The following is a 13,611-nucleotide window of genomic DNA, read 5'->3' as shown; positions in this document are numbered from 1 at the left end:
AACAGATACTGCCCTTGGATCCTAGCCGAAACATCAAAAACGTACGGCCCAAAATCGACATCATGTAGTTTACCATATATTTTTACGTTGCATCTTCGGTGATCAGGCGATTCTATATATTCTACAAAAGGAGGACAGAAGACGATAACATACTAGGAACATAAAATTAGCATTGCATATACTAATTCAATGCTCGTAGTATATTATCATCTTCTGTCCACCTTTTTAATAAGTAGGATCTCCCTATTAGATAATTTATAATGTGAAAACTGTGATACATCTACGTACGTGCGCTAAAGACTCTACGGTATTAATATATAGATACACAACGATCTACATTTTACACACACACACACACACACACACACACACACACACACACACACACATATATATATATATATATATATATATATATATATATATTATATATATAGGGTGTTCAAAAAGCCACTGAATGGTTGAAAATATTTGTCATGATTATTTTTTCCTCTATTTCAGATATTTTACAGATAATATTTTTTGAAATTAATTATGGATAAGTATAGCATTAAACAACGTATGAAAGTTGTGAAATTGTTTTACCAAAATCAGGGGTACATTGTTTTGATTCAAAGAGCTTATCGACGGAATTTTCAAGCCATCTTAAAGAAAGAGTCTATTTTAACAAACCCAATTTTTTAACAAACCCAAACCTTGCAAGAATTGAAGGTAAACATCAGGAACGAAATAAGGGAGTTAAATCGCAATCCAGAGATTCTGCAATCTGTCATGAATAATGCTTCGGAAAAAGCACAAATATGCGATGCTGATAATGGTCAACATTTAAAAGACACTATTTTTTAATAAAGATTGTTTGACTTCTGCACTTTTTTTTTTAATTTCGCAATGTCTTAGTTAAATTGTGTTAAAATTACAGAAAAATATCATCAAAAATAAAGAATCCACTTAAGTTCAAAACTCTTCAGTGACTTGTGGACACCCTGTACAAAGGACGTTCAATAAGTAATACCCCTGTGTCACTTTTCATAGCAATAGAGCAACGAAACTTTGCACAGTTCTTTCTCTACATAGGAACCAGCCAGAGTTACGCATTTCTTTCATCGTTTACTGGAGCTCTGCTGACTGTTTCCTGGAACACCACAAGATGTGACTCCTGAAATTAATGCTACATCATTTAGAAAACGCTTTCCTTTACAAAAACAACTTTATAGTTTCAAAAAGTGAAAGACAGCGGCCAAGAAAGTAAGAGCAAAATAGGGAGGATTTCATAGCCCTACTTCCGTGTTTCTGACCTGGCGATATGCGCGTTGCAGACCGGAGTGTTGTCTTGCAAGATGAGGATACCTTTGCTGATTTTACCCCGCTTCTTGATTTTGATGGCATTTCCTCAAAAGTGATGCATAATACGATTTTGGAAAAGTTGTCATTTCTTCAGTAATCGATAACAGTTTTATAGCCAACTAGCAGGGAGACCCGACGTTGCTCGCAATTAAATGATGATCCACGAATATTTCACACTCCCATAATTTTATTGCCATCGAAATCTGTGAAGTCGCCAATTTGTTTTTATCAAATTGATTCATCGTCTGCTCTAGTTGGGGGCACATCGCGCAGCACCGGGAGGAAGTTAGGACTTAGTCTACAATACATTGTAGTCTACATTGCACTGTAGAGAAGCTACTCTTGTGTTTATAAAATTATGTTTTATATAATGGCTTGAGTAAAAGTTTAAAATGCAAAAGTCAAGTATCATGTTTCAACTGTGCTGTAAACAGAAACATTCATTTTGATATCGCCCCTTTCGTATCAAAATCCTACTATTGATTTTATATACTTGATATTACTGCTTGTGCGGTGGAAATGGCTTGAAAATAAGTTTAAAATGGAAAAGTCAAGTATCATGGTTCAATTGTGCTGTACAAGGAAACATGTATTTCGAACGCGTCACTGTTATATTAAAGAATATACTGTTGATTTTATATGTTGGGCCTTTCTCAAATGCACGTCATGTTAGGCTGCGTAAGATGTTAATTTTGATTATCGATACTAATATACTATCGACACACATACACACACACATGCACACACACACACACACATATATATATATATATATATATATATATATATATATATATATATATATATTAATACTAGACTACCCGTGACCCGTTGGGTCAGTAAGTTATATTAGCTGTGGAATTAATGTATGAGCGTGACACTTGTGACGTAAAGAAAATAGTTTTTTTTGTGACATAATAGAAACATTTCTATGAAAGTATATTAAAATGAAAAAAGAATATAGATAGATTTCTATTTCTGTGAGTATATGTTTATAATTGTTTATTTTTGAAAAAGAAAACTTACAGCCATTGAATTATAAGTGGTTTGTCATACTTATAGGTAAATGTTCACTGAAAAGACACCATTATACTTAAAATTAAATTCAAATTTTGATATATCTTTTTAAAATGAAATTGTTAGTTGAAAGTACAGAATAGTTAAAAACACTCTCCCCATGTTAAGAATGGCTTTTTAAATAGGAAATGAAAATAAAATGTAACTTTTTTTTCATCAATTTTAAACAAATGTTCATGATCCATTAAGTCAAATATTTAATTGATATGTTAATAATAATAAGGTCAATAAAACTAATTAAGACAATGCTTTTCTATTTACATCATTTTTTGTACAATTTGAGTGTTTTTAAGAAAACTTTTGTTATCCTTTCGCTTAATTAAGTGAGACTTCTTATCAGGTTTTAACGATTTTAAACGCGAAAAAAAAAATCCCAATTGGCACGCTGAAAACGTACACAGCAAAACAATACGTTTTATTGTCGCGTCGATTATTATGGTTGCCAACGAGTCAAAGTTGATTTATTTGTAATAAAATTGCGACAGTATAGTTGTAATACAGAATAGTTTCAAAACATCCCCACCCTTCCCAAGTTAAATAATACTTTCTAAATAATAACGTTAATATTTCAGTGCGCAGGTCAAATTCTGCAAAAGTAGTGATTTGTGTTTATTTGTTTACGCTGTTATGGGTTTATGTTTATGTACGCTTGCGCAACCGGAAGTCGGAAACCGCATGTGGATAACACCACCCGTTACAAGGTCATTTGAGCTTTATAATTATATAGATTAATATTAGGTTGGCCGAGATAATTTGTTCCTTGCTAACGGAGTCAAAGATGACTTCATTGTCGGGTTCGAATCTCCCAACCGGCAGTAATCGTGACACTTTGCGAAAGGATGAAACACTAGTATCTGTAACTATTTAATAATTATTATAGTAAATAATATATATATATATATATATATATAAAAAGAGATAGATAGATAGAGAGAGAGAGAGAGAGAGAGAGAGAGAGAGAGAGAGAGAGAGAGAGAGAAAATTTATGTTCGAACCGTACGGTCAGTGGGTCAGTTTATAGCCACACTGATTAATCTTTATAAGACGAAACAAGCGCTTGTCTATGGATATTGTCATTATTTAGTTATGGTAGTGTCCCGGATCTTCTTGACTCTCTCGCGCCAGGTCGCGTTATCTACTGGTGCACAAATAGTTTAAAATGCATGCCTTTAAAGAAAAAATGATTCCTCTGGGTGGAGTAAAGCTATGAGTTGAATTAATGTCACAGACTAAAACAGCCTAAAGTGTGTCCAGCATTAATTGAAAGAATCAATATTTTCAAATTTTTTAGAAATAGAAATCGCTCCAGAAAAAGAATGAAGCCATTTGATGTAAGGAGCTCAATGTTAAAAACTTGCCAACGATAAATGTTTTATGGATAGATTCCAACCCAGAATGCAGCAATTATCCCCCCTTTGTAAGAAACATCGCTCATGGAATATGAGGACCAAAGGACAAAATAAACGAAAGCAAGAGTTACGAGGCTGCAGAAAGTAAACCCAAGGTTACCTTTCCATCCCCATTGAAAGTATACATTTAGGATTACGTGTGTGCATTAGGGTTCATTGATCCATCGTCATTTTTTATACAGACTTGATTCTTCTACCCTGTTTAGACATATATATATATATATATATATATGTATATATATATGTATATATATATATATATATATATATATATATATATATATATATATATGCAGGAAGGCAGAAACATCACATTTTAGGTAAATGTCTTCAAACTTATTTTTATGAACTTTATTTTTCTAATATTCGTGTATTGTTATATCCTATTCACGCAACCGGTATTTATTTTAATAAAGCTTTTTTTGTTTGTTTTTCCATAGCGACTGTTCCACCCGTTAATACTGTTGCGCCTAATGACACATGCAATGAATACGAACTGGTCGGGCGCAAAGATTGGGGCGCAAAGCCACCCAAAGATGTCGTTTCCATGGTATTACCGGTGAAATACGTTTTCATCCACCACACGGCAATGTCGAGTTGTACTACTCGCGATGCATGCATAAAAGCAGTCAAAGATGTTCAAGATTTGCACATGGACGGCAGGGGTAAGTAATCAAGTCTATAATAATATGCATGATGCATATGTAAATAATAATATTCCTTTTGGAAGAATAAATGTCTTCCATGATCAATGTTATTAAGAAAAATACACTTCCTTTTCCATAGCTCGCGAAATATTTTTTAACCTTGCTGGACTTTTGGAAATTCCAAAAAATGAGAATTATATATAGTAAGCACCTTAAAGAATTATATACAGTAAACACCTTATCGAACTGACCCAAATGAGATAAATTAATAAGCACTAATATATACATAGAAAATAATATTGTGCTACATAGTTCAATAAAAATGAAACGAATACTAATTTTTGAAATGTATAAATAAATAAATATTCTTATAATCAATAAAAACGTTGGTTAGAGTGTTTCGATAAAACTAGCATTTTTTGGGTAGCGCAAAAAATTAGGTTTTTGGACAGAAAAACTAATGACATACAGTAAATGTGAATTTATTAACATTTCTATAAAAATAGTGCCTATTATATTTGAAATATCGATCTGACCTAAATGAGATAAATTTATAGGTATTAATAAATACCTAGAAAATAATATTGTGCTACATAGTTCAATACAAAAAATAAAACAACATTTTAAGAGACAATCTTTAATTTACTTTTTCAGTCCAGCACTTCTTGCAGACAATGTTCTTTTTTGCCCTGTTTCACTTGAATGCCCCTTTATTATGTAACATTTCTTTCTTCGACCGAAAACTTATGCACGTCAAAATTACCACGAGTTCCTTTCTCACACAATTACAATAATGATCATATATTATTATAATGATATTCGAAAACGATGCTACAGCAAATACAGGCTACTTTCATATTCTTTTAATGGGTTACTAGATTGGCCTTTTTAAAGCCAAATTTCGCGAATGTAGTGATTTTTCCAGCAGTTTGGCTTTCGAAAATTGTATTTAGTCTTTTGCAAAGTGTAATGTACGGATTAACTAAGCAAGAAACGTGGCAGAATATTATATAGATAAATAAAACGAATATATCTCTTGTTGATTTAAGTTGTAGAAATTTAATTATTTTAAAACAATAATTCTATCTTTTTACCATCAAATAAATATTCGGCCTTCTTACCATAAAAGTAATTGCAAGATTAATGTCCTTAAAATCAACAAAAACGATAATTACTTTTAACGGGTACAAATAAATAAATAAATATTCTTAAAATCAATATTTCTATTTTGAAATGTATGAATAAATTAATATTCTTAAAATCAATAAAAATGAATACTACTTTTTAAAATGTATAAATAAATAAATATTCTTAAAATCAATTAAACGACTATTACTTTCTTAAATGTATAATTAAATATTCTTAAAATAAATTAAACGAATACTACTTTTTAAATGTATAAATAAATAAATAAATATTATTAAAATCAACAAAAACGAATACTACCTTATAAAATGTATAAACAAATAAATATTATAAAAACCAATAAAATCGAATGCTACATTTTAAAATATATAAATAAATATTCTTAAAATCAATTAAACGAATATTACTTTTTGAAATGTGTAAATAAATAAATAAATATTCTTAAAATAAATAAAAACGAATACTACTTTTTCAAATGTATAAATAAATAAATACTAAAATCAATAAAAACTAATATTATCTTTTGAAATGTATAAATAAATATTATTTAAATCACTTAAACGAATATTACTTTTTAAAATGTATAAATTAATAAATATTCTTAAAATCAATAAAAAAGAATGCTACTTTTTAAAATGTATAAACAAATAAATATTCTTAAAATCAATAAAAACGAATTCTACAATTTAAATGTATTCATGTAAATATATTTTGTTTTAGTTGAATGAACAACTAATTTGATTTAGGAACAATTCATTTTAAAATGGCTAAAATTGGATTCTTTTAACTTAGAAACATCAGATTAATGATCAATCACCACCTTTGCTGATGGATTGATTTCATTTTTTTTATATGTTTGAAAGGTGATAACGTACAGACTTGAAATGTCTTAGCGTATTATTATATAAACTAGCTGGAACTCCTGAACATTCTACGATATGCTCAATATCGGTCTGTACAATTTACTATTAAAAATAACGTTCGTTTAGAAATAATGGAGTATAAATATCTGCTAGGTTCATTACAATGGGAACGCAATCAAAACTTTTTGCCTTGCGTGCATTGAAATTCATAAAGTTACGCCACATTCTACAGAGATATTTAGATTCCGCTTAAAGTGTTTACAATCATGGCTGGAAATTCAGGGAGTAAGTGCCCTGGTCAGAAAAGGTGGAATCGAATTTTATACCATTTTGGGGGGAGGGGGCTCAGATTTATCAGATACTAAGGATATCACCCCTCGTCTATTTATGATCAAAGATTTCTTGCGCTCTGACCGGCGTGGGTGTCCGTTATCACTAGACACAGCGTGCGAAGTGTGCCTATCTTTATTCTCGTGGGAAGGCAAGTAAATAGGGACAAACTATCTACTTTTCTCATTATATTTCCAAGGACTAGGACTTATACTTTTGTGTTTGATGGTATACATTACATTTATACATACATGTTCAAAATTGAGAAATTATTTTGTTTGGTCTCAAGCTAGAGCGTCAGTTGTGTGTATGTATGTGTTAATTTTCTCCATATTAAAAATCGACTTGGTGCCTGGCCATGCCCTCGTGGAGAGGCAAGTAAATAGAAACCATAAAAGCAAAACATTTTGAAGAGTGCTCACTACTTATTCCCGAACGCCTTTATACCCGCTAAACACACACGTCGTTCATCTTCACATTAAGCATAATTATCGAAACACGACTTTCTCCTGACTCTCTTTTTACCTAGAGGCAACTTTGCACAAACGCATTTCATGCTAGTTGCGAATAAGCCATCAGCAATCAGATTGACAGAATTTGGGTCATGTTGAAACTGAAATGTGGTTCTGTGCAGTTCTAGGAGGTTCACTTTCACAAGCTTTACTTTCTCTCGTTAAGAATAGGTTACTTTATTCCTCATCGTCTGAAGTTACCCTTCGGAGGAATGCCGACAGGACTCTTCATGCATTTTTAGCAGGTCAGAATAAACTTCTCTTGGTTCGCTAGCTTTTAAAAACCTCACATGACCTTGTGTCAATAATACTAATATACCTGTGACGTCAAGCATGACGTCATGTTTTTTTATGGTTCTGCAATTAAGCCTACGAACACAATGACATTAAATTATTAAATTAACAAATTATTAAAGTCATAATATGCACATAACATGTTTTCTTTTTAATACATTTTTTTTAATTACGTGTTTGTCAAAGTTTGAACATTGCTAATTTTTAATCGTTTGTCAAAGTTTGAACATTGCTAGTTTTTAATCGCTGATGACGTCATGTCTTTTTTTCATTCTTTTCAATGACCATTTACCTATCTACTGTCTTAAAAAAATATTGATGAAACCTTACTTTATGTTTTGTTACTTAAAGCTTTGGCGCGTTTTTTTTTCAGAGTCCAAATAAAAAAAAAAAAAAAAAAACGTTTGCAAATTATAACTTTTAAAAAATAGTATCTATTGAGCGGTTCAAATTTCGTAAACAATAATAAAGTTAGGCATATGCACAGGGTGGCAGTACAGCTTTATTTTAAAACTTTTATTGAAAAATAAATGCAGGTAACTTAATTATATAGAAGAGCTAATATCATATTCAATGTCGTCGCATTCAGCCTCAATCACCGCCTCGATACGGGTCCGAAACTGGGAACATGCCTTTTCTACAAGCGCCGACGGGCAGTTGGCGAATATTCGGCGGATGGCAGCGACCAGGCTAGCGTTGGTCTTGTGGGAAATTATGTTTGTGATCTTCTCGAGGTATGACCAAACGAAGTAGTCCAGCGGGTTCAGGTCAGGAAAAGAGGAGGGGCTAGTGAGAGAAGGGTAGCACTCTTTCTCGAGCCAAGCCTGGGTCTCTTTTGAATTGTGGACCGACGCTGAGTCCTGTTGTCACATCCAGGGCCTGCCACCGGTCACCTAATTGCACCAGGGGATCACCACACTCTTCAACAAATCCAGGTAGATTTTGGTATTGACTTTCAAGTCAACTTCGAAGATGTGAGGTGGTATGATGTGGCCATCACTTGAAACCATACCAAAGACTATAACCGTGGCTGGAAACTTTTCGTCACTCTGGGCACGTCCCAGTTATTCGTGGCAATCCAGTAAAGAATTTTGAGAGTGGTGGCAATGGTCCTATTGTCATAACTTGGATCGGTAAAGAGCGTGAGTTTTACAGCGGCGCATCTCCGCTCTCGCTCGTTAAACATCGTGTCACTTTCAGACATGATAATCTTGGGATTTGTAAAAAATTGGCACTAGTAGATAGTCTGCAACAAAAAAGAAAAGAAAACGGAAATGGAATCATGTCTTTTCTTGGGCGAAAATTTTATCGTGTCACTCTGTGTATGTTTACACACAAAAGAAACAAAACAATTTTCCTCTATAAAACAACGATCTCAACCACTATGAATAAATATTTGCATATTTAAATGCATTGAAGCATAAATATATATTTTTTAAATTACTGGATTCAGCATTAAATAACCCGAAAAGGGTTCAAATGCCGTAAAACAAAACAATCAAATCAAACAGTATATTTGGATATTTAAAGAACTTGAAGCATAAAACTATCTTTCCCAAACATTACTGGATACAGCTTTAAATAGCCTTAAAAAGGTTAATCAACTGAAAAGCAAAACAGTTAAACAAAACATCATGAATAAATATTAGAAAATATAAAGAGATATAATCATAAAACCTTATTTCCAAAATTATGTGATACGGCATTACATAACCCGAAAAGACATCATCATCATCATCATCATCATCATCATCATCATTGCCCGGACCAATGTGACTCTTTCTCTCCAGAGTTTCCTGTCTTCTATCAGTTGCCTCAGATCTTCAGGTTCACAGTTTACGTCGTGTGCTATTTGTTGGATGTACGTGGATCTAGGTCGCCCTCTGCTTGCGCGTCCGTGTCGTGGAGTCCATAGCAATACATCACTCACCAATTCATGCTTGCTCCTCAGACAATGACCGGCAAATCGTAGGCGTCTTTCTCTGATGGTATTAGACATGGCAGGTAGATTGCCATAAAGTTGCTGCTTCGTGGGATGATTTTGCCAAGATATATTAAATATTGTTCTCAGCATACGGGTGTATGTGCCGTCTAGTTTTCTTTCCAATCTTTTGGTGAGTGTCCAGGTTTTAGCACCGTAAACAAGGACAGACTCTACCACTGCCCTAAAGAACTGCCTTTTTAGTTTGTCAGCCAGTTTCGAAGTCCATACTGAATGTAGCCCGTCCAATGTGGTCCATGCTTTTGAGATGCGAATTCCGATATCTCTCTCTGTGGAAACTATGTTGCTGCCCAGATACGTAAACTCAGCGACTTCTTTCAGCGTTGATCCATCCAAAGCCCTGATCTCTCCCATCACATTGAAAGTCATAAACTTTGTCTTATCCGCATTTATGTGGAGACCAATGTCATTTGCAGACTTTTCTAGCTTACGTAACAGTGTTTGCAACATAAATACTCCACTCGACAGAATACAAAGTTAAGGAAGCAGGCGCTTCAAGAGCTTAGTATGATGTACCTATCAAAACAACAGAAGTATGTTCAAGAACAAATACATCGAATCCAGAATGCAGCAGATAACAAACAATCCTATCTGGCTTGGCAAGTAGTAAATGAGATATCTGGGCGCAAACCACCTGCCAGAGCTAAGTTAAAGGCAAACACTCCAGAAAATGCATGTCCAAAATGGAAAGCATATTTTGGAAAGCTACTCGGAAACAAACCAGAAGTTACAGACCAACCAATTCAGCCGATTGTTGTACAGGAACTTAATATTGAGAAGAGTGATTTTACAATGGAGGAACTTCTAAATGTACTAAAGAAGACCAAGAATCGTAAATCTGCAGGCTTAGATAACATACCTCCTGAAGTATGGAAGTTTTAATGACATACTTCTTAATTCATGCAATTCTGTATATAATCAAAAAATTATTCATATATGGAGGGAAGGATGCATACTTCCTTTCCCCAAGAAGGGTGACCTAAGCATACCAAGCAACTACAGAGGAATAACACTCACTACAATTGCAGCAGAACTCTACAATGCCATGCTTCTCAACCGTATCCAACCAAAGATCGAAGAAGTGCTCAGGAAGAACCAAAATGGATTTAGAAAGAATCGCTCTACTACTTGTCAAATACTTACTGTTAGGAGACTGATTGAAGGAGTCAAAGCAAAAAAACATTGAGGCCGTCATGATCTTGATAGATTTCTCCAAAGCATTCGACTCTGTACATAGAGGAAAAATGGCCAGCATATAAAGCATATGGCATTCCAAATGAAGTCATTAATGCTATCATGATGCTATATGAGCACACTCGAGCAATGGTCAGGTCCCCAGATGGTGACACTGAATTTTTCGACATCCGCACTAGGGTTCTACAAGGAGCTACTCTTGCCCCTTTTCTTTTCATTGTCTGTCTTGACTTTGTACTTCGCACCTCTGTTGATATACACAACATGCTAGGCTTCACCCTAAATGAATCCAGAAACAGACGTCATCAATCAGCACACATAACTGATGCAGATTACGCAGACGATATTGCTTTGTTCGCGAACAACACGAAAAGACTTGATGTACCGTAAAATAAAACAATCAAATAACCAAAAATTTTCATTGGTCATTCCTAAAATAAACATATTAGTTCATGTACAAATATATTAGAAGAGTGTACAAGTCTTTGCTCTAACACTGACAATCGTCACTAATTAATCTCTGTGGGCGGTCATTGTTATAGTCTCATGCTTTCTTGCATACCAGTTCAACGACACGATAAAAAAGGAGCCTAGTTTATGAGATTTATGAGGTCTTCAGGATGACTGGAGGTGGGTGTCCTGAACAAATGTTGTTATCAGTTTCAGACAGTTTAAAGCGATAGTTTATTGACTCTAACTTAAACTCATCCAAACTACACACTTGAATGATCTTAGGGATTTCTCTTATCCGATACGATCCCAGACGTGCATAGTGTATTTGATGACAATAATCATGACGTAAATTTTAATGCTGAACCACTCTACACTATATATATATATATATATATATATATATATATATATATACATCGTTAGCTATCATTACAAACCAGAAAATGTAATTCATTCACACTCATAATATTTTATTCAGATACATATTCATGCACGTCTTATACGCGTTTAGTTGAACAGTGTAAGCCTACCAAAGAACTCATTAAAGACAAATGTATGGTCCCTGGAAAGCAGTTGAGAAGTCATATATATATATATATATATATATATATATATATATATATATATATATATACAGTGATGATCATATTTATTGGCACGGTAAAATAAAAGTTAAATTTTGTCTAATAAATTCTAAAAAAGGGATTAAATTAAAGAAAATAACAAAGTATATTATGTATTTTTAACTGGCCTTTCCGATGCAGCAATCGGATTTTAGAAAAAATAAATAACAAAGGAACAACAAACATAATTGCAAAAAACCCTTGTTCAAAATTATTGGCACAGCTTTGTTTTTCTTTTAGTATCAGTATAATATCAATCAATTTCCGGTTTACGTGCTTTCTGAACTTTTTTATAGCCATATTATGCTTGTTTAACGCTAATTCAGTGAATAATTTTTTTCAGATAATTTTTAGATAGCGATTTATTTAAACTATTATAAGTGACTAAATTATAATTTTCAATCGCCATGGTTAAAACTAAGGAACACAGCGAAGACGTCAGGAAGCTTGTTGTAGCATGCCATACCAATGGGGAGGGCTATGATAAGATTTCAAAGAATCTAAACCTTCCCAAATCCACTGTTAGAGCCATAATAAACAAGTTCAAATCGCAAGGCCACGTTGAGTTTAGAGGGTAGAGGGAGAAAAAGGATTCTTTTCCCAAGAGATGAACGGAAAATTGTTCGACAAGTAAAACAAAACCCAAGGATCTCTGTTGGGGAGATTGTTGATGAACAGAGCACCTCTGGAGTGAATGTATCTCGACATACAGTTGGTAGAGTTTTGAAGAGAGCTGGTTTAAAAGCATGTCGTCCGAGAAAGACTCCCTTATTGAAGCCTATGCACCTGAAAGCAAGGCTAGCCTTTGCAAAACGTCATATTGATAAAGATGTTGCATTCTGGAAACGTGTTCTATGGACTGACGAAACGAAAATAGAGTTATTTGGCCATAATAAAGTGTCTTATATTTACAGAAAATCTGGCGAAGCTTTCCTGCCTAAGAATACCATACCCACAGTGAAGCACGGTGGAGGCAGTTTGATGTTTTGGGGATCCTTTGCTGCCTCTGGACCAGGGCGACTTGTTAAGGTCACAGGTAGCATAAAAAAGGAAGATTATGTTAAAATATTGGATGAAAACCTGAAAGACTCTGCTAAAGAGCTCTCACTTGGTCGTCGTTGGTGGTTCATGCAAGATAATGACCCAAAGCATTCGGCTAAACTGACTAAGAAATGACTTGAGGACAATCATATTAATGTTTTGGAGTGGCCATCACAAAGCCCAGACCTTAATCCAATTGAAAATTTATGGAGAACATTAAAATTGAGGGTAATGCAAAGGAAGCCTAAGAATCTTATTCAATTGGAGGATTATTGTCAGGAAGAGTGGGCTAAAATTACTACTGAAGAGTGCAACAACTTGGTTGTAAACTATGAAAAGCGACTGAGGAAGGTAATCAAGGCCAAAGGCTATACAATTGATTATTAAATAAATCGTGCCAATAATTTTGAACAAGGGTTTTTTGCAATTATGTTTGTTGTTCCTTTGTTATTTATTTTTTCTAAAATCCGATTGCTGCATCGGAAAGGCCAGTTAAAAATACATAATATACTTTGTTATTTTCTTTAATTTAATCCCTTTTTTAGAATTTATTAGACAAAATTTAACTTTTATTTTACCGTGCCAATAAATATGATCATCACTGTATATATATATATATATATATATATATATATATATATATATATATATATATATATATATATATATATATACA

General features: G+C 33.4%; 1 protein-coding gene across 1 annotated transcript in view; it reads left to right on the top strand.

Annotated features, from left to right (window-relative positions):
- The window catches only part of LOC145245938 (peptidoglycan recognition protein 1-like), a 106,431-nt gene that overhangs the window by 69,776 nt on the left and 23,044 nt on the right, over positions 1–13,611 (top strand). The window contains exon 2 of the mRNA XM_080107696.1: positions 4,271–4,495. Within this exon, the coding sequence (XP_079963822.1) occupies positions 4,271–4,495 (225 nt within the window). The remainder of the gene's footprint in view (positions 1–4,270; positions 4,496–13,611) is intronic.

The sequence above is a fragment of the Euprymna scolopes genome, chromosome 23, assembly GCF_053919585.1.
Source record: "Euprymna scolopes isolate OS-2025 chromosome 23, ASM5391958v1, whole genome shotgun sequence".
In the NCBI taxonomy this organism is placed as follows: domain Eukaryota; kingdom Metazoa; phylum Mollusca; class Cephalopoda; order Sepiida; family Sepiolidae; genus Euprymna; species Euprymna scolopes.
Note: the sequence above shows the minus strand (reverse complement) of the source record. Positions and strands in the feature narration are given on the sequence as shown.